Genomic DNA, 26,550 nt, shown 5'->3' on the forward strand with positions numbered 1-26,550 from the left:
TAAATAAGACACCATAGCACTCCTGTCTTGCAAGTGGTAGAAGCTGGAATCTCCTACAGGTATATGGCCCCAAAGCCTGAACTGTTGGGTTAAGTCTCTGCAATGGCTTCATCCTGGTGTCAGAACGAAAATTGTACTGCAGTATGAGAAATAATTCTTTTATGGCCCAAAGTGCAACTTGATTGCACTCAGAGTGGCCTAGATTTACCTCAGAGTAATTTAAAATGTATGTTGGGTGTGGTGATTTATTTAATAATCTTTCCTGAAGCAACTGCATTCCTGCCGATTGATCTAATGTAAACCACAGTGCCGAGGTGTATTTACCTTTGGATATCCTTCTGAGGATGGGCTTCCCTCGTAGCTCAGATGGTAAAGAGTCTGCCTGAAATGCAGAAGACCTGGATTCGATCTCTGGGTTGGGGGACAGCTATCCACTCCAGTGTTCTTGTCTGGAGAATTCCTTGGACAGAGGAGTCTGGCAGGCTACTGTCCACGGGGTTGCAAAGAGTCAGACATGGCTGAGTGACTAACACAACATCCTTCTGGGGATAGGAGACAAACACCTGATCCCCAATGAATACTTGCATGTAGTACGTAACAAGCACATAAAAAAATCAATAAAAGCTAGTTCTCATATTTGGATCAAATTTCATACTTATCTTACCAATATTTTAATACAAATAAGATACCCTCTGGGTCACGGCATATTTATGATTTACACATATTACATAAAAATAATCTTTCAAGTATAAAAAAATAATCTTGGGTTTTAATGTCTGAATCCTTCCAAAAATAGCTAGAATGGGCTTAGGTCATTTTTTTTTTTTCCTGAAGCAGGTCCCAACCTGTAAACGTGTGACTCAGGAGCTCCATCTTTCTGTGTCTGTCATTAAAGGCATGGGAGTGACCCTTTGCTTCCTTTTATCTAAATCAGATTAGGTCACTGCAGCCCACGGCCTAGGTTATGATCATGTCCTTTATCTCCAGCTGTAAACTGCACCCTTTTCTTCCTGGAAAACATGAACTATAACCTAGTGGGGAGAAGAAAGGCTGCTGGATTGACCAATTAGAAATGAGACTCCAGGACATGCATGAGGTGTTCTGGCCTCTCTCACCTGCCAGCAGCCTACACCTGCTTATCCAGTTCTGTACAGTGGTCAGTCTGAAAGGAGCGCCACGGAGCCAATGACATGTTTGTGCGAAGGTCTCACTGGCTGTCTTGTGTGCCCCATCTGTAAGGAGACTGTTCACTGCCTGGTTGGTCTGTATTCTATACTTTGTATTCTGGAAAATCTGGTTCTGTGTGTGCAAGGAGGTCAGGATTCTGAGCTTACACACACACACACAAAGTAAGAAAAAGATGGAAAATTAAGGGAATTAAAAATTAAGGCTCAAAAGGTCACAAAAGAAACATTGTATTAACCAGTCAGACATTTTCCTCTCATTCTTGACATGACTTGCTCCTGGCTATAAAAGTAGAGCTGGCAAGATCTTAGAGCTGCTTCCACATTTCCTTGGGGGCAGTTGAGACACATAGCCCTCCAGGTGGGACCCTGAACCCAGAAGGATCCTGGTGTTGGGTGTAATACCTTGAGGGCATAGAGAGAGTGAAAGTCAAAGCTGTATCAGTTTGGAGAGGGCCGTGCCCCCTCCCAGGCCACTCTTGACTGAGACTTGATTTTTCCCCACCTCCTCTGGGAACAGTCAGGAATTGCTCAGATGGTTCCTGAAGCTACTTGTTAGCTGTTCCACGGGTACCAGGGTTGGTCTCCGTGTGCTCGTTGTGAATATATGGTCCCGATACCCCTCCTGTGCCTGATTCCCCCACACTGTTGTTATGTGAGGATGAACAGAGAGAGGACTCTTTACTCTTTAAAAGGTCCATTCAAAGAGGAAATATGGTTGTGTCTTTGGAACCTACAGTCCAGAGATAAAGGCAAGAAAACAGGAGCTCTAAAACAAAAAGAACTTTCAAGAGGTATCTTACAGGCTAAATGTATCGCAAGGCTGTAGTTTAGATGTTATCAAGCTTCAGGAATATGGGCTCTTCTGGGAGCAGAGAATAGGGAGCAGGTGGGGGTTAAATCAGGCATTCCTGATGAATGTTTTTGATTAGTTGTAGACCACTCTGAGTGCTTCCTGGTAGCTCAGCTGGTGAAGAGTCCATCTGCAGTGTAGGAGACTCTGGTTTGATTCCTGGGTCAGGAAGATCCTCTGGAGAAGGGATAGGCTACCCATGCCAGTATTCTTGGGTTTCCCTGGTGGCTCAGATGGTAAAGAATCTACCTGCAGTGTGGGAGACCTGGTTCGATCCCTGGGTCAGGAAGGGCATAGAGGAGGGAACGGCAACCCACTCCAGTATTCTTGCCTGGAGAATCCCCATGGACAGAGGAACCCAGTGGCTACAGTCCATGGGGTCACAAAGAGGCAGACACAACTGAGCGACTAAGTACAGCAGAGCACAGACCACTCTGAATTGACGGAGTGGTGAGGAGCCCGGTTGTGAATGAGAGAAGTGAGCCTGGGAGGGTCCAATGGAGGATGACTTACAAGTAGATAATGAAGTTGGGACTCATACCCAAGCTGAAGCCAAAGGCTGTCTTTGCACTATCTGCTCCTGGAGCCTCAACTTAAAAAAAAACAAAATTATTTAGGCTGTGCTGAGTCTTAGTTACAGAACCATCCTAGTTCCCCAATCAGGGATAGAACCCAGGCCCCCTGCATTGGGAGTGCAGATTCTTAGCCACTGGACCACCAGGAAGTCCCAGAGCCTCCACTTTGAAAAGGGACTTTATATTTTATTTGTGTATGATGTCGAATCCTTTCCCTGTGCCTTTGGCATCCTCTGGGGTGTCCTGTTTCTGTATATTTCTGATCCTCCAAACTGCAGTATTTATCTTATCTCTAGCACTCGAAGTCACCTTCAGTCTGTCTTCCCATGATAAGTGCTGAAATGTGAGGATCTGGAGAAGACAGCATTTCCAGCATCATGCCAACTCTCCTGTCATTCATGTTACATGGATTACTTCCTTCCTTTAAGGACTATTTGCTTATTATTATGGCACTTAATTTGTCTTTCCTTCTGCTGGAAATGGAAGAAATACTAGACATCGTATTGGCTTGATCCACTGCAGTCAGCAATGTCTGTACCCCGCAAGGCGCCATCACCTCTCCCCTCCTCCCTTGCTGCCCGTAGTCCATTTTCAATAGCACACTCCAAGGTCACTTTTTAAATTATACTGCCATAGATGTCCCTCATTTGCCCATAGCCCTAAATAGTTCCCCATTTAACTCTGAGTAAAAGTGAAAGTCTGTATGGTGACCCTGTGGTGACCTCTTACTTCCCTTGCCTCTCTGGTTTCATGGCCCACCACTCTCCTCTCCACTCATCCTGCTCCTCTTGCTTTTTCTCAAACACAAAAAGACGCATTGCCGCTTTAGGGCATCTGCACTGGCTCTTTCCTAATCCTCATCTCCTTCAAGCCCCTGCTTCTTTTTGGCTTCAAAATGGTGTGTGTGTGTGTGTGTGTGTGTGTGTGTGTGTGCGTGCATGCTCAGTCATGTCCAGCTCTTTGTGACCCCATGGACTGTAGCCCACCAGGCTCCTCTGTCCATGGGATTCTCCAGGCAAGCATACTGGAGTGGGTTTTCACTTCCTTCTCCAGGGGACCTTCCCAACTCATGGATCAAACCCACGTCTCCTGTATCTCCTGCATTGGCAGGTGGGTTCTCTACCACTGGGCCACCTGGGAAACCCTTGAAAGTGATACCTATCTTGAAAACGCCATTTATTACCTGCTGCCCAAGAGATGCCCTCTGCAGTGTTCCTGATTTTCTTACTTTTTTTCAATAACACATATTACCTTCCAGCTTCTATACAGTTTATTTATTGAACAAGTTTATTCTCTGTATGTTCGCTCCACAAGGGCAGAAATCTTTGCCAGTTTTGTTCACTGATGACCTCCACATACCTAGAACAATGCCTGGCACATTCTAGATGTTGAGTCCTTGTTTGTTGAATAAATATAGGACTGAATTAATAAATTGACTATTAAGAGAATTAAATGAGCCACCTGTAAGTTCTTAAAGGCTGGTTAGCGCCTTTGGAAGATACATTTTAACACAGATCTACAGCCAAATATTTACTAAGCTTTTGTTATATTCCTGGGAATGTGATGGGACATGTACTGTATACTTTAAGGGAATTACATTTTCATTTGTTCGACAAACTGTGTGTGTGTGTGTATGTGTGTGTGTGTAGGGCTTCCCAGGTGGTTTAGTGGATAAAGAATCCACCTGCAATGCAGAAGATGCAGGTACAATATCTGGGTGGGGAAGATTCCCTGTAGGAGGGCTTGACAACCCATTCCAGTAATCTTGCCCAGAGAATCCAATGGACAGAGGAGCCTGGCAGGCTATAGTTCATGGGGTCACAAAGAATTGGACATGACTGAAGCAACTGAGCATGCATGCATGTGTGTGTGTGTACATATATATGTATATGTGTTTATGTGGGTGTATATATAGACCTTATTATGTAGGAAGCACTGTTAGAAACTTAGGTTAGAAGACAAATAATAACAAATAAGTGTTCCAAGTATCAGGCTCAGCAGAGCCAGATTCTCTGATTTTTTTTTTAAGAGAAGCTTTAATCTGAGTTTTTGTATGAAATCTCTCAGTTTTTTAATGTTGATAACTAAATTAGAATTTCTAAATTTACTGTGACAACAAAATTAAATATTTGTCACCACCATATGTTGCCTTTGGGCTTTGCTTATAATATCTGCTAGTTTGAAGGATAACATAGTATCAATTCAGAAGCAGTCTGAAACTTTTAGATGATAAGTGGATCTTAGAGGATGGGCAGGATTTAGGTGTGCTGTGGGGAGGAAAGAGGGAAGGAGTATTTTTCTGTGGCTTCTGGTACCTGGAGCAAAGGTGTGGAGGCAGGACAGGCAGAGTGCTGACACAAGGGCTGGGGAAGGGTGATGGAGGAGGTATATTCTTAGCAGTAATGGCAGTAGTCTCCCTTGGGTTATACTGAACTATCCTTTTTAGGTTAAACTTATTGCATTTGTCAGTATACAGATCTAAACAAAGTATTAGGTAAGACAGAAACTTATCTCTGTCATAATGGTCTGAGTGTAAGCAAACTAGGGTGCTCCTTTTCTTAGTTCGCTAAGGCTCATTCTCATGAGCCAAAGATGGCTCAGCTGCAGGTTAGCATTCCAGCCGGTGGGAAGGGAAGGGAAGGATGGGTGAAGGCCATGACCCTTTCTTTAAAGGCAGGATCCAGACTTTGATCACAGTACTTGTGGTCACACCCCATTGGCCAGAACACGGCCACATCTGATTCCAAGAAAGCCAAGAAATGTAGGTTTTTACCCTGGTGGCTATAAAAAGTTACATTTTAATAGTAGAAAAAGAGAATGGGTATTGCAGATTATATAGCCATCCATCACATTTGCCCTTGTGAGGTAAGGTATCTCTTATTATGTCCTCCATTTTCTAATTGTTTTGGTAAGACTTCAGTGGTAGAAATGGAAGGTAATCCTTTTTTAAAAAAAATAGAATTATATTTCTTTCTTTATTTTTGGCTGTGCTGGGTCTTTCTTGCTGCATGGAGTTTTCTCTAGTTGCAGCAAGCAGGGGCTACCCTCCAGTTCTCGTGTGCAGGCTTGTCACTGCAGTGGCTTCTCTTGTTGCAGAGCGTGGGCTTTAGGGTGCTAGGGCTTCAGTAGTTGCAGCTCCCAGACTCTAGGGCACAGGCTCAGTACTTGTGGTGCAGGGGCTCAGTCGCTTCACTGTAGATGAAATCTTCCAGGACCAGGGATCAAACCTGTGTCTTCAACATTGGCAGGCAGATTCTCTACCACTGAGCCACCAAGGAAGCCCCAGAAGGTGATCCTTGACAATCATTTTTTCATCTTTTAGATTCTTGTAGCCCACTGTATTTCTGGTTAAATCAAAGTAGCTATCAAAGTAGCTTGGTGAGGTTTGTTTTTGTTTGTTTCTTTGTTTGCATAAAAGGTCTAGAGCAGCTGGTTTTCAATTTTGTTGTTGTTGTTGTTCTTGGGACCCCTTTGCACTCTTAAAAATTACTAAGAACCCTGAAAAGATTTGTTTCTGTGGAGTAGCGGTAAAGAGAGGTTTAACTATTGGTTTTCATCTATAGCAACTCAATCAATTCTGGTGTTTAAGATGTATTGAATTAAACATTTTATACATCTAGAAGCTCATTATGGAAAGCTTTGATTTCTGTGCACACTTATCATTGCTTTTGGCCACCCAGCCCTGCATCTACCTTTTCTCACTTGGCAGATCCCGCTCTGCCTCCTATGGAAGAGTGAGGCACTAGATATTTGCACTTTCAACCACCTTCGCAGCCTGGCTGCAGGCATGTGACTAGGTTCTGCTGGTCAGATGCACTTCCATCTCATATTTTGAAATAGAAACCAGTGACATGAGAATGTGTGTTGCAGCTCCTCAGGTGGTTTCCAGGACAGCAGCTGGTGTTGGCAGTGGAAGCCATCAGCGACAGGCAGCAGGCCACAGCTGCTGTGTGATTTGGGGTGATGTTCCCAGATATGTAGCCTCCAAGCCCAGTTTCTCCGGCCCTCTTGGAAATTTGTGATCCATCCATTATCGTTCTGTGGGTTCTTTGCTTGAAACTGAGAATCCTGCTTGATCCATTCTCAGATGCAGTGTCTTTCAAGGCATTGCTTGGAAGTCTCACGAATCAGAATTACCTGGGCCACATCCTAACAATCCGTGCCTGTCGGTGGACTTGAAACTAATGGATCCAGAATCCTTTTGAGTTCCAGGGATCTGAATTTCACTTATTTTATTTTTTCTTCTTTGGTCATGCCAAAGAAGCTTCCTTAGTGGTAAAGAGTCTGCCCGCAATGCAGGAGACCCAGGTTTGACCCCTGAGTTGGGAAGATCCCCTGGAGAAGGAAGTGTCAACCCACTTCAGTATTCTCGCCTGGAAAATCCCGTGGATGGAGGAGCCTGGTGGGCTACAGCCATGGGGTCACAGAGTCGGAGACAACTGAGCGATTAACACTTTCTTTGTTTGGCCATGCCACCTGGCATGTGGGATCTTAGTTCCCCGACCAAGGATCAAACCCACCCCCATCCCTGCTACATTGGAGCACAGAGTCTTAACCACTGGACCACCAGGGAAGTCCCAGCAACCTGCATTTTAAACATCTTGGGTTTATATGATTTTAGAACTGCTCTCCTAAGGTTTCCAACTTCTTAAATTATTTGTGCTCTGTTTAAAGATCTGAGTAAGCCCTCAAAGAATTCACTCTCTGTTTTTAGGAGACTCTAATCAATGGGTAACTAGTATTCCCTGTCCTCTTCTCTCTCCACCCAGCCTCAAATTCTCCCTAAGCCTCTTTGTTCTGTCTCTTCAACTCTTTTAATGTCTTTTTTCCCCCCTGGCCTATTCTCCCTGAGAAGTAGTAATTCCCCCAATGGGATTGCCTGTGTTCAGTGGTCCCAGGATTGGTTTGGATTTTAAAACTATGCCGTGACTGGGGCTTCCTGCAGGTCATTTCTTTCTTGGGCATTTCTGCAGCCTACTGGTCTACAGCTTGATTTTACTGCAAGGATCACTGGAGAGAATGAAGGGGAGAGATTGGAACATACTGAGTGACTTTCCTTGGAAAGCTTTTCATTCATGGATTCAGGCCAGAAAATAGCACAAAAGGATTGAATACTGTACCTCTGAAGTGTCTAGTATCACAGAAGGTTATAACTTGAAAGAAGCTTAGTCCCCTCATTTCATGAATGAGGAACTGAGGAGAAGTTACGTGTCCAACATCACGTAATTGATTAGTGGAGTTTAAAAGCCAAAATACATTTAGAAATGGGAAGTGATAATGCAGTGCTTGGTCTAAACTAGCATACAAAGGAAGGAGACTAGCATTTATTGAGTGAGTATTTAAACTTGGGTACATTCACTTAACATCTTGAAGTCTCAGCTTTCTCAGTTGCAAAATCAAGATTCTAATAAGAGCAAACATTGATATGATATTGACTGTGTGCTGGGAACTGTTCTAAGCACTTTATATGCTAAGTCATTTAATCCTCACCACATCGACATGACTTAGGTGCCATTATTTTTTCCCTTTATTCAGATGCACAGAAAGCTATATAATTTACCTGCAGTCACCCTGATAAAATATTCTGTTTTCTATTGCTGCATTACAAATCACCCCAAGCTTCATGTGTCAAGACAACATATATTTATTATCTCACAGTTTCGTGGAGTCAGGAGCCTAAGCAGCCTAGGCATAACTAGGTCCACTGCTCAAGGTCTCACAAGGCAGCATGGAGGTGTTGACCAAGGTAAGGATCAGATCTGAGGCTTGAGGTCTTATTCTAAGTGCACGTCATTCTTGGCAGCATCATCTCCCTGTAGCTATGGAATTCATGATGACTGAATCTTCAAGGTCAGCATAAGAATGTCTTTTTCTTTGAAAGGTCTCCCACTCTGGATAATCTCCCTTCTGATGAACTTAACGTCAAATGTTTAGGGGCCTTAATATATCTGCAAAAATCTGTTCATCTTTGTCATATGACAGGACATAAACATGGGAGTAATGGTCCATCACCTATGCCATGTTTTGCTGAGGTTAAAAGCTAGTTACAGGTCTTCACTACACTCAAGGGGAGGTGATTATATAAACTTTTGGACCCCAAGGGGTGGGTATCGCAGCTCCATCTTAGAATTCCATCTACCATAACCAGGAAGACTTAGGTGAAGCCCAGACTGGCTCCAGGTCTAAGAGTCCATGTTTTCAGTCACAATGACCTCTTTCTCCTTCTGAAGCAAGTAAACCCACTTTATAACCTTGCATGGTGTTCTAAGAAAGATAACACCCAGCAGATTCTTCCTGGCTACTAGGCAAGAATTAAATCTCTTCATACCTCCTGTTTTCAAAGTCTGCTTCAAGAAACCTTATAACCACCTGCAGTTTTGTACTTTCAGGAAGAAATTTCCAGTAGTCTCAGATTATATAACTTATTGCAATTGGTTCATATTTTTTCTTAGACAGAAATAACCCTGGGGTTGGGAATATGAGACCTGAATTCTCAAGAAATAACCCTAGCTCTGCTTTTTTTGCCTTTGAAACAGATGAAGTGATTGAGAAGAAACAGTAAACATCGTCATCTTGTAGACAGGACAACATGGATCAGCCGTTAACTGTGAACTCCCTGGTAAGTGGCACCAACTGGTATTTTACATGTGGTTCGAAAACCCAAAAAGAAGAACAGAAACACACCAAATGTGAAATGAGTCACAACTGCTTCAAGAAGTTAAACACTTGCCGTTTTCATCCACCTGTGTGGTCCTCTCCTTTGAGGAAGTGACTAATAAAACCATCTTTGCTACAATTAAAAATAATTCTTTTTTTTTTCCATGGAAGTATGAAATTTTAATTCTCTGGTTTGGTTCCAGGAGTGTAGTTCTTTAGCACGACAGCAGAGAGAATTTCAGAGATGACATTGTAACAGGTACTTCAACTGTTCTGTACCTCAGTGTTTTCACAGATGAAAAATTAGAGGTTTACCTTGTGTAGTAATAGCTAAGGAAGCATTTTATGTTTAACACCGAGATGTGGCTTTGGGATCCTTGTGTAAATGTGCAAATACCTGAAACCCTTGTCCTTTTCATCTCTTCCCCGTACAGCCAACATAGTACACACCTTCTTGAGCTACATCTTAGGAGAAATAATGTGCTAAAGAGGAAGTAACAGGGGCCTAGGGATCCCATGGGTTTATTGTGTGTCCCAGATCAGTCTCTGAATGTGAATATAGCAACATTATATAATCTCCATGGCCCAGTTTTGTACTTTGCGCCTTAATGACTTTTGGAAACCATAGTTTTAATGTTACCAACCTATCACTGGAGCTTGATAAACAAAGGTTGTCGTTACCATCCACCTTCTCCTGATGACCCTCCCAAACCCACTCACTGAACTTGTCCCCCTGGGGACAGCAGTATACCGAATACCCTATCACAGAAAGCTGAGCCCCAGAACACACACAGACGGCCTAGTGCTTGCTCTGAAATAGGGTAGTGTTCTCTCTGTGGAAAAAGACCTTCCCAGTTGCTCAGTCGCTTTTGTGAGTATGTCTGAGGGGCAGAAAGTTGTAGGCACTTTTCATTTTCTGACACTGTATTGTCAAGACTGCCACATTTCCACCTCCTCAGAAGGAGTCATTTTCCTGGAGCTCCTCATGTGTTTTTCTAGAGCATTATGTGAAAATAATTAAAATGTTAGTGGACCTGTCAATGTAAAAAATGAACACTAAGGCTTTGTCATCTGGAAAATTTTATTTATATCCAAGGAGTTCATATTCAAATGAAAAATTATCGATTGATGAAGAGTTTAGGCTATTTCCCAGTTTATCTCTGAAATCAGTTTTAAACTTAAGTAGAGTAGCACCATTCCCATAGATGAAAAATAAATATTTTTTTCTTCAGGTAAAAAGATAGTCTAATTATAATCACATTGTTCCCTTTCTCTCTTCCTCCTTTATTTGATATATTTATTGGTTATCATTTGTGTTACAGGGAATATACTATATTCCAGAGCACAAAGATGAGTGTAAAATGATTCCTTTCCTTCAAGGAGCTTATAAGGAGTCAAAAATACTTGTAAACAAATAATTATAGCTCAGCATAGACTGCATAGTAAAAAAAAATGGACAAGTTACTTTTGTGCATACAGGAGGCTGGAAGTCTGCCCTAATTTTCCTAGATTTTTTTTCTGATGTCACTGAAGCATTAATCTGTGGTCATGTAACCGCATTCTTGGAACACAGTCAGCATTATTTGGTTACATGGGGTTTATGCTGCTTCCTCACCTGCAGAGCTAAGAAGCTGCCACAGAGACTGTGTGTCCCTCAGAGCCTAAGAGATGTGCTATATGGCCTTTAACAGAAAAAAAAAAAAATTTGTTGACTTTTTCACCTTTCAGAAGCACTGACTTTTTATTGAATAATTATCCTGAACTTATATGTTCTCTGTTTTTCCAAATGTGTATGTGTTTTTATTTATAAAATACAAATGTATTAATATCACAGACCCTTTTTCAGTAATTATTATCATCATTTTCTTAGCCAGGGATGAATTAACAGTGTAATTATGTTGGGGGTGGAGGGGGGAAGGGAGGAAGTGGTGTGTCCATATGCTGAAAAAGGCTTCTTCAGGACTTATTGGTGGGGTTTTATTCACTTGGTAAAGATGCAAAGAGGCCTGGAAAGTTTCTTATTAAACTAGATGTATTCTGGAATAGAATTGAATACATACAGTAACTTTGGATCCAAAACATGTCTTGGAGACCCTTCCAGTATAATGATATGATCTCTGCCCTGGCAGGAAGCCATCTCTTGGCTGACTTTCGTAAGGATATAATGGTCAATGATATTTTACCTAAAATGATCTAAAACATTCTCATACCCAGGAACTGCCACTGAACTGTAGCTGAAACCTGCAAGAGATCTTAGTCCAAAAGAGTATATGTTTACCCTGCAGATATGTGCTTTTTTGGTGTGCAGACCACATGTTTAAGCAAAAAGGCTTCACTTTTATCTTGTTATTAACTCATTTAAAAAAAAAAAAAAACTTTCCTTAGGTACTGATGTCAGATATTTAGTACAAAAAATACACCTATAATTTCAGTCTGTTCATTTCTTCTTATAACCAGAGATTCAAATTTGGCTCTGCAGAGAAAGTTAGCTGCGATGCCAGACCACACGGATGTCTCCCTCACTCCGGAAGAACGAGTCCGTGCCCTAAGCAAGCTGGGAGGAAACATCACCATCAACGAAGATATCACTCCACGCCGCTACTTTAGATCTGGAGTAGAAATGGAGAGGATGGCGTCTGTGTATTTGGAAGAAGGAAACCTGGAAAGTGCATTTGTCCTTTATAATAAATTTATAACGTAAGTATTTTATCTTGGAGATCTTTGAAATGAGAACATTGGGAACAAATATTTACATGCTATTTTGATGAGACAGCTTCGATGCCAGGCATGTATTTATACTCAGATCAAATTTACAATCTCCAGAAGCAGCAGAGGGCCAGGTTTTTAAGTTACAAAGTCATGTACTCAAAGGTGTCCCAGTATTGTCTCTGAGGCTTAGGGGTGGAAGATCAGAGATGAAGTGAGGTGCAGGGATATATATCCATAGGCCAGCACTCAGTAACCTGAGTGCCCCCTTCTCTCTCTTCACAAAATTTCTTGTTCCCTGTCATTCTCCCTTCACAAGAATGCAAGCCTTTGAGACCAGACATCTTATTGTGGCTCTATCTAGAGCATCTGAAAAACGTGCCATTAACATTCTTGAAATTTAATTTGATGGGTTGAGACCAGGGGTAAATTGACAATCCTAGGAAGGAACTTTTTGGGGGACAGAGTGTAGTAGTTGCTTTAACATTGTAGTCAGTATTTCTTAAAGCAATTATTTAGCTGTGTAAGAATTGTTATGTATAAAAGATCTTCCAATATATTGAAAGTGGCAACATCAAAATAGTCATGAAAAAATATCACACTTCACATTAGATAGATATTTGTTAATAGCGTATCCTCATTTGAACTGAAAAAATGGAATTTGGACTTTCTGTACCAATTTGCCATCTTACTGATTGTGAAGATCTCCTGTTACCAAAAGTGATCTCATCAGAGCCAAAGCCCTTATTTTTGTTTTCACTGAAAATCACTCATTGATTGGTTGTATTCATTTACTTGGGGATTTAATCTGAGAACATGCAAGAAGTTGAAAAGATTAACTGTTTTTTAAAATTCGTTTTTGGCTGCGATGGATATTTGGTGTTTTGTGCAGGCTTTCTGTAATTGTAGCCATTGGCGGCTACTCTCTAGTTGTGGTGCTGGGGGGCTTCTCACTGAGGCGACTTCTCTTGTGGAGCACAGACTCTAAGCGCAGGGGCTTCAGTAGTTGCTGCTCTCAGGCCATAAAGCCCTAGCTTAGTAGTTGTGGTACACAGGCTTAGTTGCTCCTCAGCATCTTCTCAGACCAGGGATCAAACCTGTGTCCTCTGCGTTGGCAAGCAGATTTTTATCTATTGCACCACCAGGGAAGTCCAAGATCAACTGTTTTAAATGCTGCATCCATGACTCTACCATGGGTGAAATTAAAGGCAATTAGTATGGTATGAAGAGTCAGACACGACTGAGCAACTTCACTTTCGCTTTTCACTTTCACGCATTGGAGAAGGAAATGGCTATCCACTCCAGTGTTCTTGCCTGGAGAATCCCAGGGACGCGGAAGCCTGGTGGGCGGCCGTCTATGGGGTCATACAGAGTCGAACACAACTGAAGCGACTTAGCAGCAGCCGCAGCAGTATGGTATGCAAAGTGGTCTCTTCATTTTATTGATGTTAATTAACTTATTGGAAATTTAGAGAATGGTTGGCAACATTCATTTTAACTGGGAAAAATCAGAGACTTTCGAGAAGGTTAAGAAATAACTATGAAATTGGATGTTATCAACTGTCATCGATAGCACACATTTTCCATTTTAGTTTCTGAAGTGGAAGTTACTAATTGATAATATTTTTTTCACCTTCTGAGTTTTACACACACACATAAGTGTGGTAAAGGGCCACTATACTATCTGAAGGTTTCTCATTGGCACCAGTGGTAAAGAATCTGCCTGCCAATGCAGGAGACCCAACAGACTTGGGTTCGATCCCTGGGTCAGGAAGATCCTCTGGAGTTAGAAATGGCAACCTACTCCAGTATTCTTGCCTGGAAAATTCCATGGACAGAGGAGGCTGGTGGGCTACATACAGTCCATGGGGTCACAAGGAATTGTTCATGACCGAGCGACTGAGCACACACGTATACTCTCTGAGTTACTGTATTTGAATTCTCTCCCATCACTAACAATATGATCATTGGTTCAGTTATCCTCTGTGAGTTCAGTTTCTCATCTGCATAAATTAAAGGCTTATTATAAATGAAAATCTGAAGTCTCTTCAACTCTGCATATCAGTGACTTTATTCTACATATAAAAGACTTAGGCAACTGACACCTTATGTAGTTTATTTAAGCTTTAATTTTCTCATTTGAGAAATAAGAATTATAATACCATACCTATGCATTCAGTAGATGAGATATGCGTGTATATGATTTGTAAACAACAGAACATCAATAATTATAAATGAAGGTTGCTCATCCATGTCCAACTCTTTGCAACCCCACGGACTGGAACCTGCGAGGGTCCTCTGTCCATGGGATTCTCCAGGCAAGAATCCTGGAGTAGATTGCCATTCCATTCTCCAGGGAATCTTCCTGACCCAAGGATCAAACCCAAGACTTCTGCATTGCAGGCAGATTCCTTATCTTCTGATTCCTTACCTTACTGTCTGAGCCACCCACCCATGGGTGTAGATATTCTTAGGGGTCACAAACTCCTATTCTCCTTTCCATAAAGGAGACCTAGCCATTCTGCAGTTAGGAAGATATGAGGAGTTCTGGCTAATGAAATGCAAAGGAAAATTACATGTATCAGTTTCAACCTGAAACAATCAGAAGTCCTTAGTGATTCTCCAGTCCCTTTTCTTTCCCTGACCAATGTTTCAAACAGAGCAACTATAAGATACCAGGGTCTCCATCAATTTCCATCCTCCATCAGCTTGGGTTCCCAAGTATCTGAACCGTCTCAGAAACCCCAGCTTGTACTGGTACCAACCATGCCTGGGAAATAAACATTTGTTATTTTAGGACCCTTAGCTTTTGAGGTTTGTCAGTTACTGCAGTATTGCCTAGCCTCTTTGAGCCAATAAAAAACTAAGTAGTTAATTGAAACATGTCTGTGGTAAATCAATAATTAAACAATTTCAGAGCAAGGAAGAATGTGCTACTATGTTAATCAAAACTAGTATTTGCTCTAAGGGCCATTTGTTCATTTAACAAATATTTATTGGGCATTTATTATGATGAGATGGACACTATTCTACAGGTTGAGGATACATCAGTAAGAGGTAAAAAAAAAAAAAACAGAATTTCATGCCTTTGTAGAAGCAAAATCTTAACTTTACCTGGAAACAATGAACCTGGTTTGCTGTAAGGATTTCCCTTCATTTTTACTGTCCATTGTTCCTGAAAAGGTGATGAAGAATAATTAACTATTAATTAGCACCTCCTAATCCACTAAGGATTCTGGCTGACATTTATCTGAGTTATGAATTTTCGTATATGAGTTTTTAATACACATATATCTACCATGCCGGGCTTCCGTGGTGGCTCAGCTGGTAAAGAATCCTCCTGCAATGTGGGAAACCTGGGTTCGATTCCTGGGTTGGGAAGATCCCCTGGAGAATGGAACAGCCACCCACTCCAGTATTCTGGCCTGGAGAATTCCAAGGACTGTTCCATGGGGTCACAAAGAGTTGGACACAACTGAGTGACTTTCACACCATGGCACTGCTGATTCATCAGTGGCCCTTTGAGTCTGTTTCTGTGAGAAGGTGTTTTTATCCGTCTTTCCAAACTCTTACATTTTCATGTGGTACTCAGTATTGCCAGCACTATACCCAAGTAAAATGGTGCTCTAGTGGGGTTAAGTGCTCAAGACCTGAGAAAAACTAAAGTGATGTGATCTGTTGGGGAGCGTCCTGACTTTAACCCTCTTAGTTTGCTGAGCTTAACTCCTCCGTAATGCCAAAATCATATTTATACCAACCTTTGATGGCAGATGGAAAGAATATAGGTTAAATAAAAAGGAAAATGGCAACTCACTCCAGTATTCTTGACTGGAAAATCCCATGAAGGAAGAGCCTGGCAGACTACAGTCCATAGCGTCACAAAGAGTTGGACATGACTGAGCTCACATAAATAATGTTATTAACCATGTCCTTTTGAAAAGGAGGTTCATTCTTATATTAGAAACCATCACTGAGCTTTTTCTGTCATATAACTCTAAGGATGTGTTTTCTCTTTCTCCAGTTTGTTTGTAGAAAAGCTTCCCAACCATCGAGATTACCAGCAATGTGCAGTACCCGAAAAGCAAGATATTATGAAGGTATTGAGTGATCAACTCTCCCTGGAGGTTCAAGTTCCCCAAGTATCCATTATTGATTCATCCCTTTCCTTTCCTCCTCTGTCTAATTCTCTCGAGAGTTTCAGTGCAAAAAAAAAAAAAAATCATTCCATTAGCTATGATATTTCGATCTCTTCTTAGACCTTTAGTCATCATTACTGTGGGATGTCTACTTAAAACTGGGAGAAGAAAAGAAAAAAATCAAGAATGCACTTGATCTTACGATATGAAGAAGGTATTATTTTATGATTGCTCTCAGAGATTGAGAGAATAGTTGTCTATTTCCCCATACTTATTTAAGACAATCATTTTGGCTGGTTTTGGTTATTCCATACAATTCTCAACTCAATACCTATTTGAAAATCAGTGTTGATTATCAAGGCAGTAACAAAGTTCTAATCATTTTCTTCTTATAGTACTCACCTCTTAGACAATGAAGTGTTTAGTGAGTGACCTGAAATATTCCAAAGGAAAAGGAAGGCTATTGAAGTGTATTTATTTAGCATCAATATTTGCTACATATATAGTTTCAAATATCTTTAGCTGAGAATATATCCTCTTAGATAACATTTAAGCAATGTTTTCCATTTATTTGTATTAAGTAGTTTGGGTTGATTTTATATGATGGAGATAATGTACACAAAGTCAATCACAACATGAAATTTTAAATTACTCTCCAAAAATATTTTACCACATAATGGAATAAAAACTCTCTTAGCCAGTTACGTCGGGCTTCCCTTGTGGCTCAGTGGTCATGAATCCTCCTGCAATGCAGGAGATGTGGATTGGATCCTTGGGTCAGGAAGATCCCCTGGAGAGGGAAATGGCAACCTACTCCAGTATTCTTGCCTGGGAAATCCCATGGACAGAGGAGCATGGTGGGCTACATTCCATGGTGTCACCAAGAGTCAGACACCACTTAGCAACTAAACAACAACCAGTTATGTCAGGGTTGCCTGTAAGTAGAACACAAATGGTCATCTACATTGTTAAATTTCTGTACACTGTCTGAAGGGTCATTCCTTATCCAGCCTTTGTGTAACATTTCCCTTCAGTTCTCTTGTTCATTTAATGTCAGAAAGTTCTGGATGGAAACCAAGGTCTTAGGCTGCCAAGTTGACTCTTTTACTCTAATTTGGTGGTGGTGGTTTAGTTGCTAAGTCATGTCCGACTCTTGCAAGCCCATGGACTGCAGCCTGCCAGCTCCTCTGTCCATGGGATTTTATAGGCAAGAATACTGGAGTGGGTTACCATTTCCTTCTCCAAGGGATCTTCTCGGCCCAGGGATTGAACTCGGATCTCCTACATTGCAGGCAGATTCTTTACCGACTGAGCTACGCGAGAAGCCCACTCTAATTTAGGATTATTCTTATTTTCACTTACAGAGAAAATAAATTCTCCAAAAGCATATACATTTTCTGTTTGTGCTCATTGAATAAATGGATCGATGGATAACAAAAGATTAAGAGCACAGAAATTTTAATGGAAGAGCTTAGCTAGAGTTAGGAGTTTTGGATTTTAGTCATAAGGAGGCCATCAGTCAGTTGTATGACACTGGACAAGCCTTTTGATCTCTCTGAGCCTTTGTTTCCTCATCTCTACTAAGGCTGGCGTGGGTACTTGGGTGGTATTTTCCTGCCATCAAGAATTACTGAGAAGTTGTGTGAGATACAGATCCCAATCCTTTCTCTGAATATGTTGATTCAGTAAATCTGGGGTTAGGCCTGGGGATCTACATTTTTATAAAAGGTGCCTCAACTGCTTTTTACAGTCTGTTAAGCCTAGAGAATCTCTACTTACTGTGTTTTCCAGTGTCCCTTTAACTATGATGCCATATAATTTACAAACCATGGAATGTGCAGTTACAAATCCACTACTGAAAATGAGGTGCCTACCTATACAAAATGCTTACCTAACCAGTGGCGTCAATAAAGGTCTTACAAAGGGGATAATTTTTTCTCTTCTCTACTGAAAAGTTGTATTTTGGAGCCCTAGAAAATATTGATTTTTCCACCTTCCTGTTTGGTTATTGGTGTCTTGATTTCTAATACACATACCAGCTGTTTTTCTTTCTTAGCTGATGATCTGAAAGACTATACTGAAAATTATACTAATCAATATGTACATATATATTTTTAAAAGAAACTGAAGGAGATTGCATTCCCAAGGACAGATGAATTGAAAAAGGACCTTTTAAAGAAATATAACGTAGAATACCAAGAATATTTGCAAAGCAAAGTAAGTTCAATTGGAACATTTATTTCATGGATTGTTTTCTGTGCAAATATTTTTTTGAATTTTATTTTCATGAGTTTTTCAAATGTCATATGCATTTAAGTTAAAATTAAAGAAACAGTGATGGAAAACACATTAGAGTTGATGTTGATGTCCAGGTTATACACTTGCACCAAAGATGTGGTCGTTTTTATTTCCCAACAAGATCTAATAAAGTGAAGCATTAGAAAATAGACTTTCTACAGTAATTTAACCAGAGTGTTCCTTCACTGTTTACCTGAGGCTACCACAACATTGTTAGTTGGCCATACCCCAATACAAAATTAGAAGTTTAAAGTTGGGGAAAAAAAAAGAATAAACAGAGCTTTTTGACCAACTCTTGCCAGTGTGATCTTGAGCCAGATGGCTGCTTTTTAGCAATGAAAGGAGGCAGTAAGAGAGGTAGGGAGAACAGTATATAGTTTCTGAGGTACCTAATTCGATTCTTAAATATTTTAATGTTATGTTATTATATTCTTAAATATTATAATTACTATAATAACATAAATACAACATCCAGATGGAATAATATCTAGCCATGAGTGAAATGTAGTCATATCATCAAAGGATGATGACTTCTGGATTCTTATTAAATAGAGAATGAAAAGAAAAATTATGTCTGAGATCAAAGGGCATTGAATGAAGAAATTGACCGATCGGTCTATAAGATATTCCAGTTCAGCACTTGAACTCTTAAGGTTTACAGCTTCTGTCTTGCTTTTTTGCTTGACTGTGTGTTTATGTGCTTTGAAAGTTTCACTATTACTGATTCTCAGTTCAGTCCAGTCTCGTTACCGCTGAACATGGTCACAGGCCTTGTCTACTTCCTTTGGTGTCACTGGAAGTAGGTTTGAGTGAGCCGTTTGCATTGAGTAACAGAAGGAAGGTTGAAATCAGAAGATTCCCTCCAGTGTGGATAGTGATAATTTGATTTGAACTGTGAAAGATTGGGACTTCCCAGGTGGCCCCTGGGAAAGGGTTAAAGTGGTAAAGACCCTGCCTGACCTGGGTCAGGAAGATTCCCCTGGAGGAGGGCATGGTAACCTACTCCAGTGTTCCCGCTTGGAAAACCCCCATGGACAGAGGGGCCTGGCGGGCTGTAGTCCACAGAGTCACAAAGAATCAGATACGACTGAAGTGACTTAGCAAGCACACACGCGAAAGATTGAAGTCATTTTGGTCGCCCAGACAGGACAACAGGAAGGGGGAGAAAAGTCTGTTAAGTTCCCCTCCCTACTCAGCAGTGTGAACGCTAGTCCCCTCTGGCTCTGGGAGGAACAGCGTCAGCAGTTGTGGTCTGCTGTTGGTGACACCAGTTACTTCATAGTCCACAATAGGACCCAAAGTATATGACAAAAGTATATGACAAAAGTATATGACAAATATTTGCGGGGATAGAATGGCAGCCTTTATGTCTGGGAGACTTAGACATAGCAAAAAGCCTTTGCTGCAGGCAATAGTCACATCACCTGCAGTCTGTTAGAATGCAGATTCTCTGGCCCCACCCTAGACCTGCTGAATGCCAGTCTGCCCTGTAACAAGACCCAGGGGATTTGTGTACATAAAGTGCTGCTTTAAACTGTGTCCCCCACCTCGCCTTTGCCTCCTAGTAGCTCCCAAAGTCTAGTTTTCAACAGAATTATTTGGGAAGCTTCTTAAAGATTAATTCTCTGACCTAATAAAGCCTAGATATTTTTGTTAAGGCTGGGGAGTTTGGGAATCATCATTTTTAACAAAACTCCTATTAGTTTGTTCTGATAGAGAGGATGACCCCGTTCTGAGAACCACTTTTTAGGCATACCCCCTTCTCCATAAAGTCCCAGCACTATGACTTCTAGAGTCAGTTGCAAAAAAGGTTCAAGGGTGGTACTATCCCTAAGAGCTTTGGATGATGATGGCAGTGTTCTCTCTGGCGCTGTCTGATATGGGAGTCTCACATGGCTAGTGAGACTGGGGGATTGAATTTCAGATTTCATTTCATTTTAATTAAATTTCAATCATCACATGTAGCTAGTAGCTACTATACTGGACAGTGCAGTCTAGGGTAATATGAACATTCTGTGAAACGGTCTGATCAGCCAGGCTATGCAGACAGTCCTGACTTTGATTTTCTAGTATTTAAAAGCAAAGGAGGATGGAGGGAACTTGATTATCCTGTCTCGTCTCTGATAAAATTTGAGTGGACTCCAAACTGCTCCTGAAATCAGGTTAAGGGGCTTTTGCCACTATGTTATATATTTCTCTGGTCATCTCAGTAGTGTTCCTGTGGGCATGTGGGAGTATCTAGCTGTGTCTGCTGGAAGCTTGAAAGCTTCTGCTTCCACTTTGATGCTTTTGGCCTGGAAACTAACCTTTTCCTGTGGCAACCACATTTTCTAGAACAAATACAAAGCTGAAATCCTCAAAAAACTGGAGCATCAGAGGTTGATCGAGGCGGAAAGGAAGAGGATCGCCCAGATGCGTCAGCAGCAGCTGGAGTCAGAGCAGTTTTCGATTTTTGAAGATCAGCTCAAGAAGCAGGAATTAGCCCGGAGTCAGGAATTAGCCCGGAGTCAGCTGCGAAGCCAGGAAACCCCGGCACTGTCAGAGCAGATCGATGGCAGTGCTTTCTCTTGCTTTTCCACACGCCAGAACAATTCCTTGCTGAATGTACTTGCAGATCAGTCTAATAAAAGTGATGCAACCAGTTGTGCTGGCCACTCACCTCCCGTCAACAGGGCCTTAAAGCCAGCTGCGACTTTAAATGCTGTTCAGAGTAAGTGAGACATGCCCACAAGACATGGAATCACTTCTTTTGGGGTTTGTTTTTCATTTTTTAAAATTTATTTGTTTTTAATTGGAGGATAATTGTTTTACAATATTGTGTTGGTTCTGCCATACATCAATGAATCAGCCATCGGTATACATATGTCCCCCTTTCTTGAGCCACCCTTTCCACCTCCCACCCCATCTCACCCCTCTTGGTTGTCACAGAGCACCAAATTTGAGCAGCAAATTACCACTGGCTATCTAATTTTATATATGGTAATGTATATGTTTCAGTGCTACTGTCTCAATTTGTCCCATCCTCTCCTTCCCCTCACTGTGTCCACAAGTCTGTTCGCTATGGAACCGTATTTCTGTGATATCTGGGCAGGGTCTACTCATTTTATCATGAGCCGTGGTAGTTCCCCTGGTTGATGTGGTGTGAATGACTTGTGTCGTCTGCCTTTTGCTATATGTAACCTTAACATTCAGGAAATGTGATTTGCCCCCTGACAGAGCAGAGACGGCATAATAAACATGATTATATTTGATCACGGTACAGATATTTTAGAAGAGAAAAATTCTGAGCATTTTTTTCGTTCATGTATTTTAATCAAGAAACACATAGATCCTACAAGGTAAACACTTAACACTGGAGAAGAAAGAAGATGCTGGCAAACTTGTTTGTCCAGAAGTTTGCTCAGTCGGTAAATGTAAATATTTAGCATTTCCCTGGCCCAGGAAGATCCGCGCACATGGGTGGTTAACCTCCCAATGGATTAGGTGTCTCTGCCAAGAATTAGTGCCGCTTGGGACTCTGACATCAGTGCTGGCAGGTTTCCAAAACCAAGTGGGAAAATTTCCCAGCCAACGCTGTCGGATGGAGTTTGTATTTCTTTTTATTTGGAAAGACTTATGATAAGCAGTCGTGCTATAAATTACTCTACTGCCAGTTATTTCTGAAAACACGGTGCTATTACTTAATGATGACCAACTTCCATAAGATATAAGCAACACATGGCAAACACGAAAAAAGAATATCCTAAGGCTTATAGAATATGAGATGTATTGTCTGCAGCCTCTGCGCTTTGTGCCAAGTGAAAACAACACATGCATGTGAACAGTTGATCTAAGACCCCAAGATGTAAAAGTGCTTGTACCTTCCCACTTACCTATAAATAATCTATATGCAAAGGGTAATTCTACCTTCCTTCTGGTCCTTGTTCACTTTTATAAGTTTTAAAATAAAATGCAGGAAGGCGAGCACCAGATAATTTGATTTTTAGAATTTATATTTACCTGTAGTCACTTGAGGGATGGGATGTAAGGTTTGTTTTTTTAGCTTTTTCTCCCTTTTCTGTTTCTTAGATTTAGTGGTTGAAGGACTGAGATGCGTCGTTTTATCAAGAGATCTTTGCCACAGATTTCTGCTGCTGGCAGAATCCAATACAGTGAGGGGAATAGAAACCTGTGGAATACTCTGTGGGAAGCTGGTATGGACTGTGTTTCATGTCTTCTCTGCACAGGATATTGTCAGTAGAACTGGGTTTCTTGTGATAAGCTGAGCAGAACAAAAACATCCTCAGTGTCATTATGAAATAACCTGTATATAGATTAATGTGATAAAACCACTGTCATTAATGGAATTATCCTTCTAGAAAATGGATTGCAAAATCCCAGGGAGTGAAATGTTGTGAAGTAATTAGCCTCCAACTAATAAAAAAAATAAAAAATAAATAAAATAAAAAAATCTCAGGGAGGCTATCAAGTTTGCCGTAAAGAACTAATCACACTGTAAATTAAGTCTTTGTTTAGATAAAGGGGAGTTTTCAGATTTCCAGAACTGTCTAGTTTTCTAAATCAGATTTCCCTTGCAATTGTTAGTTTGGCATGCATTCCTATAATTAACTCAACTTGCTTGTATCTGTGGCAGTGATAATCTTGCCACCCTTTTTCAGATATGTGAAGAATAAAGCTAGGGGGGTGTTGTTTTCTTTAAAGCAGTAGTTTCAGCAAACCGCAATCACATAGCACTGGTCATATTTAAGTTTGGGAGATTTTATCAGAAATAAGTGATGAAAGACAATGTCAAACCAGAAGGAGATAAAAGAGAGAAGATGCATTTAGTTTTCTACTTCAAGAAAGATATACTCTCTTTGGTGTATCAGTTTATATTTCTGAATCCAGGCACATTTTCATTCCTAAACATTTACTTGAGGACTGTTATTTAATGATATGTTTCATTCAACACACATTCTCCAACTGTATTCCAGTGCTGTGTCCTCATGGTTTCCTCCAGGGCAGAGGAAGCAGAGAAGATAAGCACAGAATAACCTGTCATTTCCTCCCCACAGCTGCCTTCTTTGCCCTGCAGGGGGGCAGTATGCTATGGATGCGTCTTCCCCAAGACCACATGTTGTACTTAGTTTGATTGATTCTTTCATTCTTCATTCACCCCTTCATCAAACAAATATTCACAGGCCCTGCCCTAGGTGTTGGCATTCAGAAGCCTGTAACAGCCACAGTCTTGCCACGTGATACCTATATGATGCTTATAAAGAACCAGACAGATGATTAATTATAATTGGAGCTGAGTGCTCTCAGTGGAAGTGTAGGGTATTGTGGGAAAGTGTATGGGGGAAAGTCAAGAAGAACTTCCCTTGGGACTTCCCTGGTGGTCCAGTGGCTAAGACTCTGCACTCCCAATGCAGGGGGCCTGGGTTCGATCCCTGGAGAAGGACTTAGATCCCACATGCAGCAACCAAGACCCAGTGCAGCCAAATTAAAATAAATAAATGATTTCAAAATTTTTTTTTAAAAAAGAAGGGCTTCCCTTGAAAGGTGATGTTTACATTACATATGTTTAGAATACATAAAGTTAGCCATGAAAGGAGGGGCTGGGGTGAAGGGAAGTGTTATAATCAAAGCCAGAGGAACAGTGCCCAGTTTGCAGAAGTGTCCTGAGAGAAAAGACAGGATGGTGTTGTCCAAGGAGGGATAGCTCCTCACTGAACAAACATCTCTTACCTGAGGATCCTATCACTACAACCCTCTTCCTTTCAACTCTTTATCTTTTACCTAAGGGGATAAAATAGGGAAAAGGGGTCACAGAGGATGAGATATTTGGATGGCATCACCGACTCAATGGACATGAGTTTGAGCAAACTGTGAGAGATAGTGAAGGATAGGGAGGCCTGGAGTGCCACAGTCCATGGGGTCGCAAAGAGTCGGACGTGATTTAGTGACTGAACAACAACAAAGGGATAAAAGATTATTTTCTTTCCCCTTTATCTAATTGCCTCTCCAAAACAGTGTCTTAATTATGGAAAATCCCCGTGAATCCCTCCCTCCAATAGTAAAAGAAAGTCGTAAGTCTTCAGGTGAAATTAAATAATAAGAAAGACCATCAACCTTCACAAACCATTAGAAATTGTCCTTCAATAAAACCACAAAATTATTTAATGACCATCTCCCCTTCCAGAGAAACCTGCTGCTATTTTATTCTGATTTTTCTATGGCAGTTCTAATGCAGCGTTTTACTTACTATCTAAACTTCCAGAGACCAGCCCAGGATACTGATTCCTATTTATGATACATCTTTCTGTTGTGAAAATGGGTTTCAAGTGCCAAACAATTGACTCTCAAAGTTTTTGGTAAATGATCCATTTTCAAGTCTGGGCCTTTGTTTTTGAATTGTGATGTGGGTGGGAGGAGGATGATGTAAGTGGTGGGTACCTTCTAGTCTTATTAAAACATTACAGTTCCTCCTCAGGCTTTTTATTTTTTTCTGTCAGGTGTTTATTATTCTCTTTGCTCTTTGTTTTTCAGACACATAATGAATTTACTATTACCCATCTAATAGTGCCAAAGCAGTCTGCGGGCCCAGACTATTGTGACGTGGAGAATGTGGAAGAATTATTCAGTGTTCAGGATCAACATGATCTCCTCACTCTGGGGTGGATCCATGTATGTTCGACCTTTTGGGTTTTAGGTTGTTGTTGGTGTGTGTGTGTGTGTGTGTGTGTGTAAGGCTTTTTTCCTCCTGGAGGAATTTCAGCTTAATTGAAATAATTTATTATTTTTAATTTTTCCAAGTGTAATAAATGTCATCATATTAAAGCATTTTCTTCAATGTGAGGCAGTGTCTAAATCTGTCAGATCTGGATTTGGAGAGGCCTATTATAAGTATGCTTTTTTTCCTACCATTCCAAGTTAAAAGAGAAACTTTTGGAAGTCAGGTTGGCTTGTCTTAATGATTTTATATAGTTTAATGGAGGCCTAGGCAGATTTTTATCTGTCTAATGTGATTAGACAGTTATTAATATTCCTTTTCCATTGGTTATGGGTCTAAAGTAGATTAAGAAAATTTCTGAAAGTGTTTCTTTTAAACAATGTTTGTACTTGTCAAATAGGGACCATACACTCCATTGTATAAATACCTCCCCTACAGGCCACAGATATTTGTGCCGTTGCATATATAGCCACGGAGTGGGACCAAAAATTTGTGTTCAAACATTTACCAAGCCACCATAGAAGTAGGACAGGGCTTATAAATCAAAAGACATGAGATTAAATATCAGCTCTGCTAAGAATTCGCTGTAGGAATGTTGGCAAGTGATTTAAGCAATCTCAGCATCAGCTTTTCTTCCATAAAATAGGGACATATTAATGGACGTCATATGTCAGTGAATTTCTCAACACATTTTCTTCTAGGGACCCAGAATATTGAAGCGATTGCTATTGGTGATGATACAGTACTTTTGCTATCCATGGTTTCCCTATTTGGTGAACATTTTTCCATCCAGTCTCACACTGGGCCTGGGGTAGGAACAAGTCGTCTCACCGAAGACTGAGAAGGAGACACCTTTTATTTTGCTTGCTTTATAGAGAAGTATTTAGTCGTGGAAAGACACATATCCATATCTACACACACACACCTCAACATACACATACAGACAGACAGTCACCAAGCTTCCGGTGTTCTGTAATTCAGGAGAGCAGAGGAGACGGCAGTCCTGTCATCACATGGAAATTACTATGTGCCCTTGGTCAGGACTCCTAGCCTCCTGTTTCCAGGTTCCCTCATTGATCCACTGGGGCTACTGACTGCCTTCCCTCATGCCTTCACTAAAGACTTGGGATTTAGGACTTCCCCGGTAGTACAGTGGATAAAATTTGCCTGCCAATGAAGGGGACCTGGGTTCAATCCCTGGTCTGGGAAGATCCCACAGGCTGTCAAGTAACTGAGCCTGTGCAGCACAGCTGCTGAGTCCAAGCTCCAGATCCCGTGAACTGTGACTGCTGAGCCTGAGGGCCGCAACTGCTGAATCCCTCAGGCCTGGAGCCCGTGTTCCCCAAAAAGAGAAGCCACCACAATGAGAAGCCTGCACGTGACAGTGAATGAAAGCCCGCGTGCAGCAAGGAAGACCCACTGCAGCCAA

The 26,550-nt window shown here is 41.1% G+C and overlaps 1 protein-coding gene across 5 annotated transcripts in view; it reads left to right on the top strand.

Annotated features, from left to right (window-relative positions):
* The window catches only part of STAMBPL1 (STAM binding protein like 1), a 49,094-nt gene that overhangs the window by 18,640 nt on the left and 3,904 nt on the right, over positions 1-26,550 (top strand). For 3 of the 5 annotated variants that reach the window (XM_043926346.1, XM_043926347.1, XM_043926348.1), the window contains exons 2-8: positions 9,149-9,231; positions 11,749-11,966; positions 15,997-16,072; positions 18,233-18,328; positions 20,744-21,119; positions 22,478-22,602; positions 24,938-25,075. In XM_043926346.1, the coding sequence (XP_043782281.1) occupies positions 9,202-9,231; positions 11,749-11,966; positions 15,997-16,072; positions 18,233-18,328; positions 20,744-21,119; positions 22,478-22,602; positions 24,938-25,075 (1,059 nt within the window). In that variant the 5' untranslated portion in view covers positions 9,149-9,201. Of the gene's footprint in view, positions 1-9,148; positions 9,232-11,726; positions 11,967-15,996; positions 16,073-18,232; positions 18,329-20,743; positions 21,120-22,477; positions 22,603-24,937; positions 25,076-26,550 lie in introns of all 5 variants that reach the window. The other 2 variants (XM_043926350.1, XM_043926349.1) reach the window with 1 other exon arrangement.

This window comes from Cervus elaphus, chromosome 15, assembly GCF_910594005.1.
Source record: "Cervus elaphus chromosome 15, mCerEla1.1, whole genome shotgun sequence".
Classification (NCBI taxonomy): Eukaryota; Metazoa; Chordata; class Mammalia; order Artiodactyla; family Cervidae; genus Cervus; species Cervus elaphus.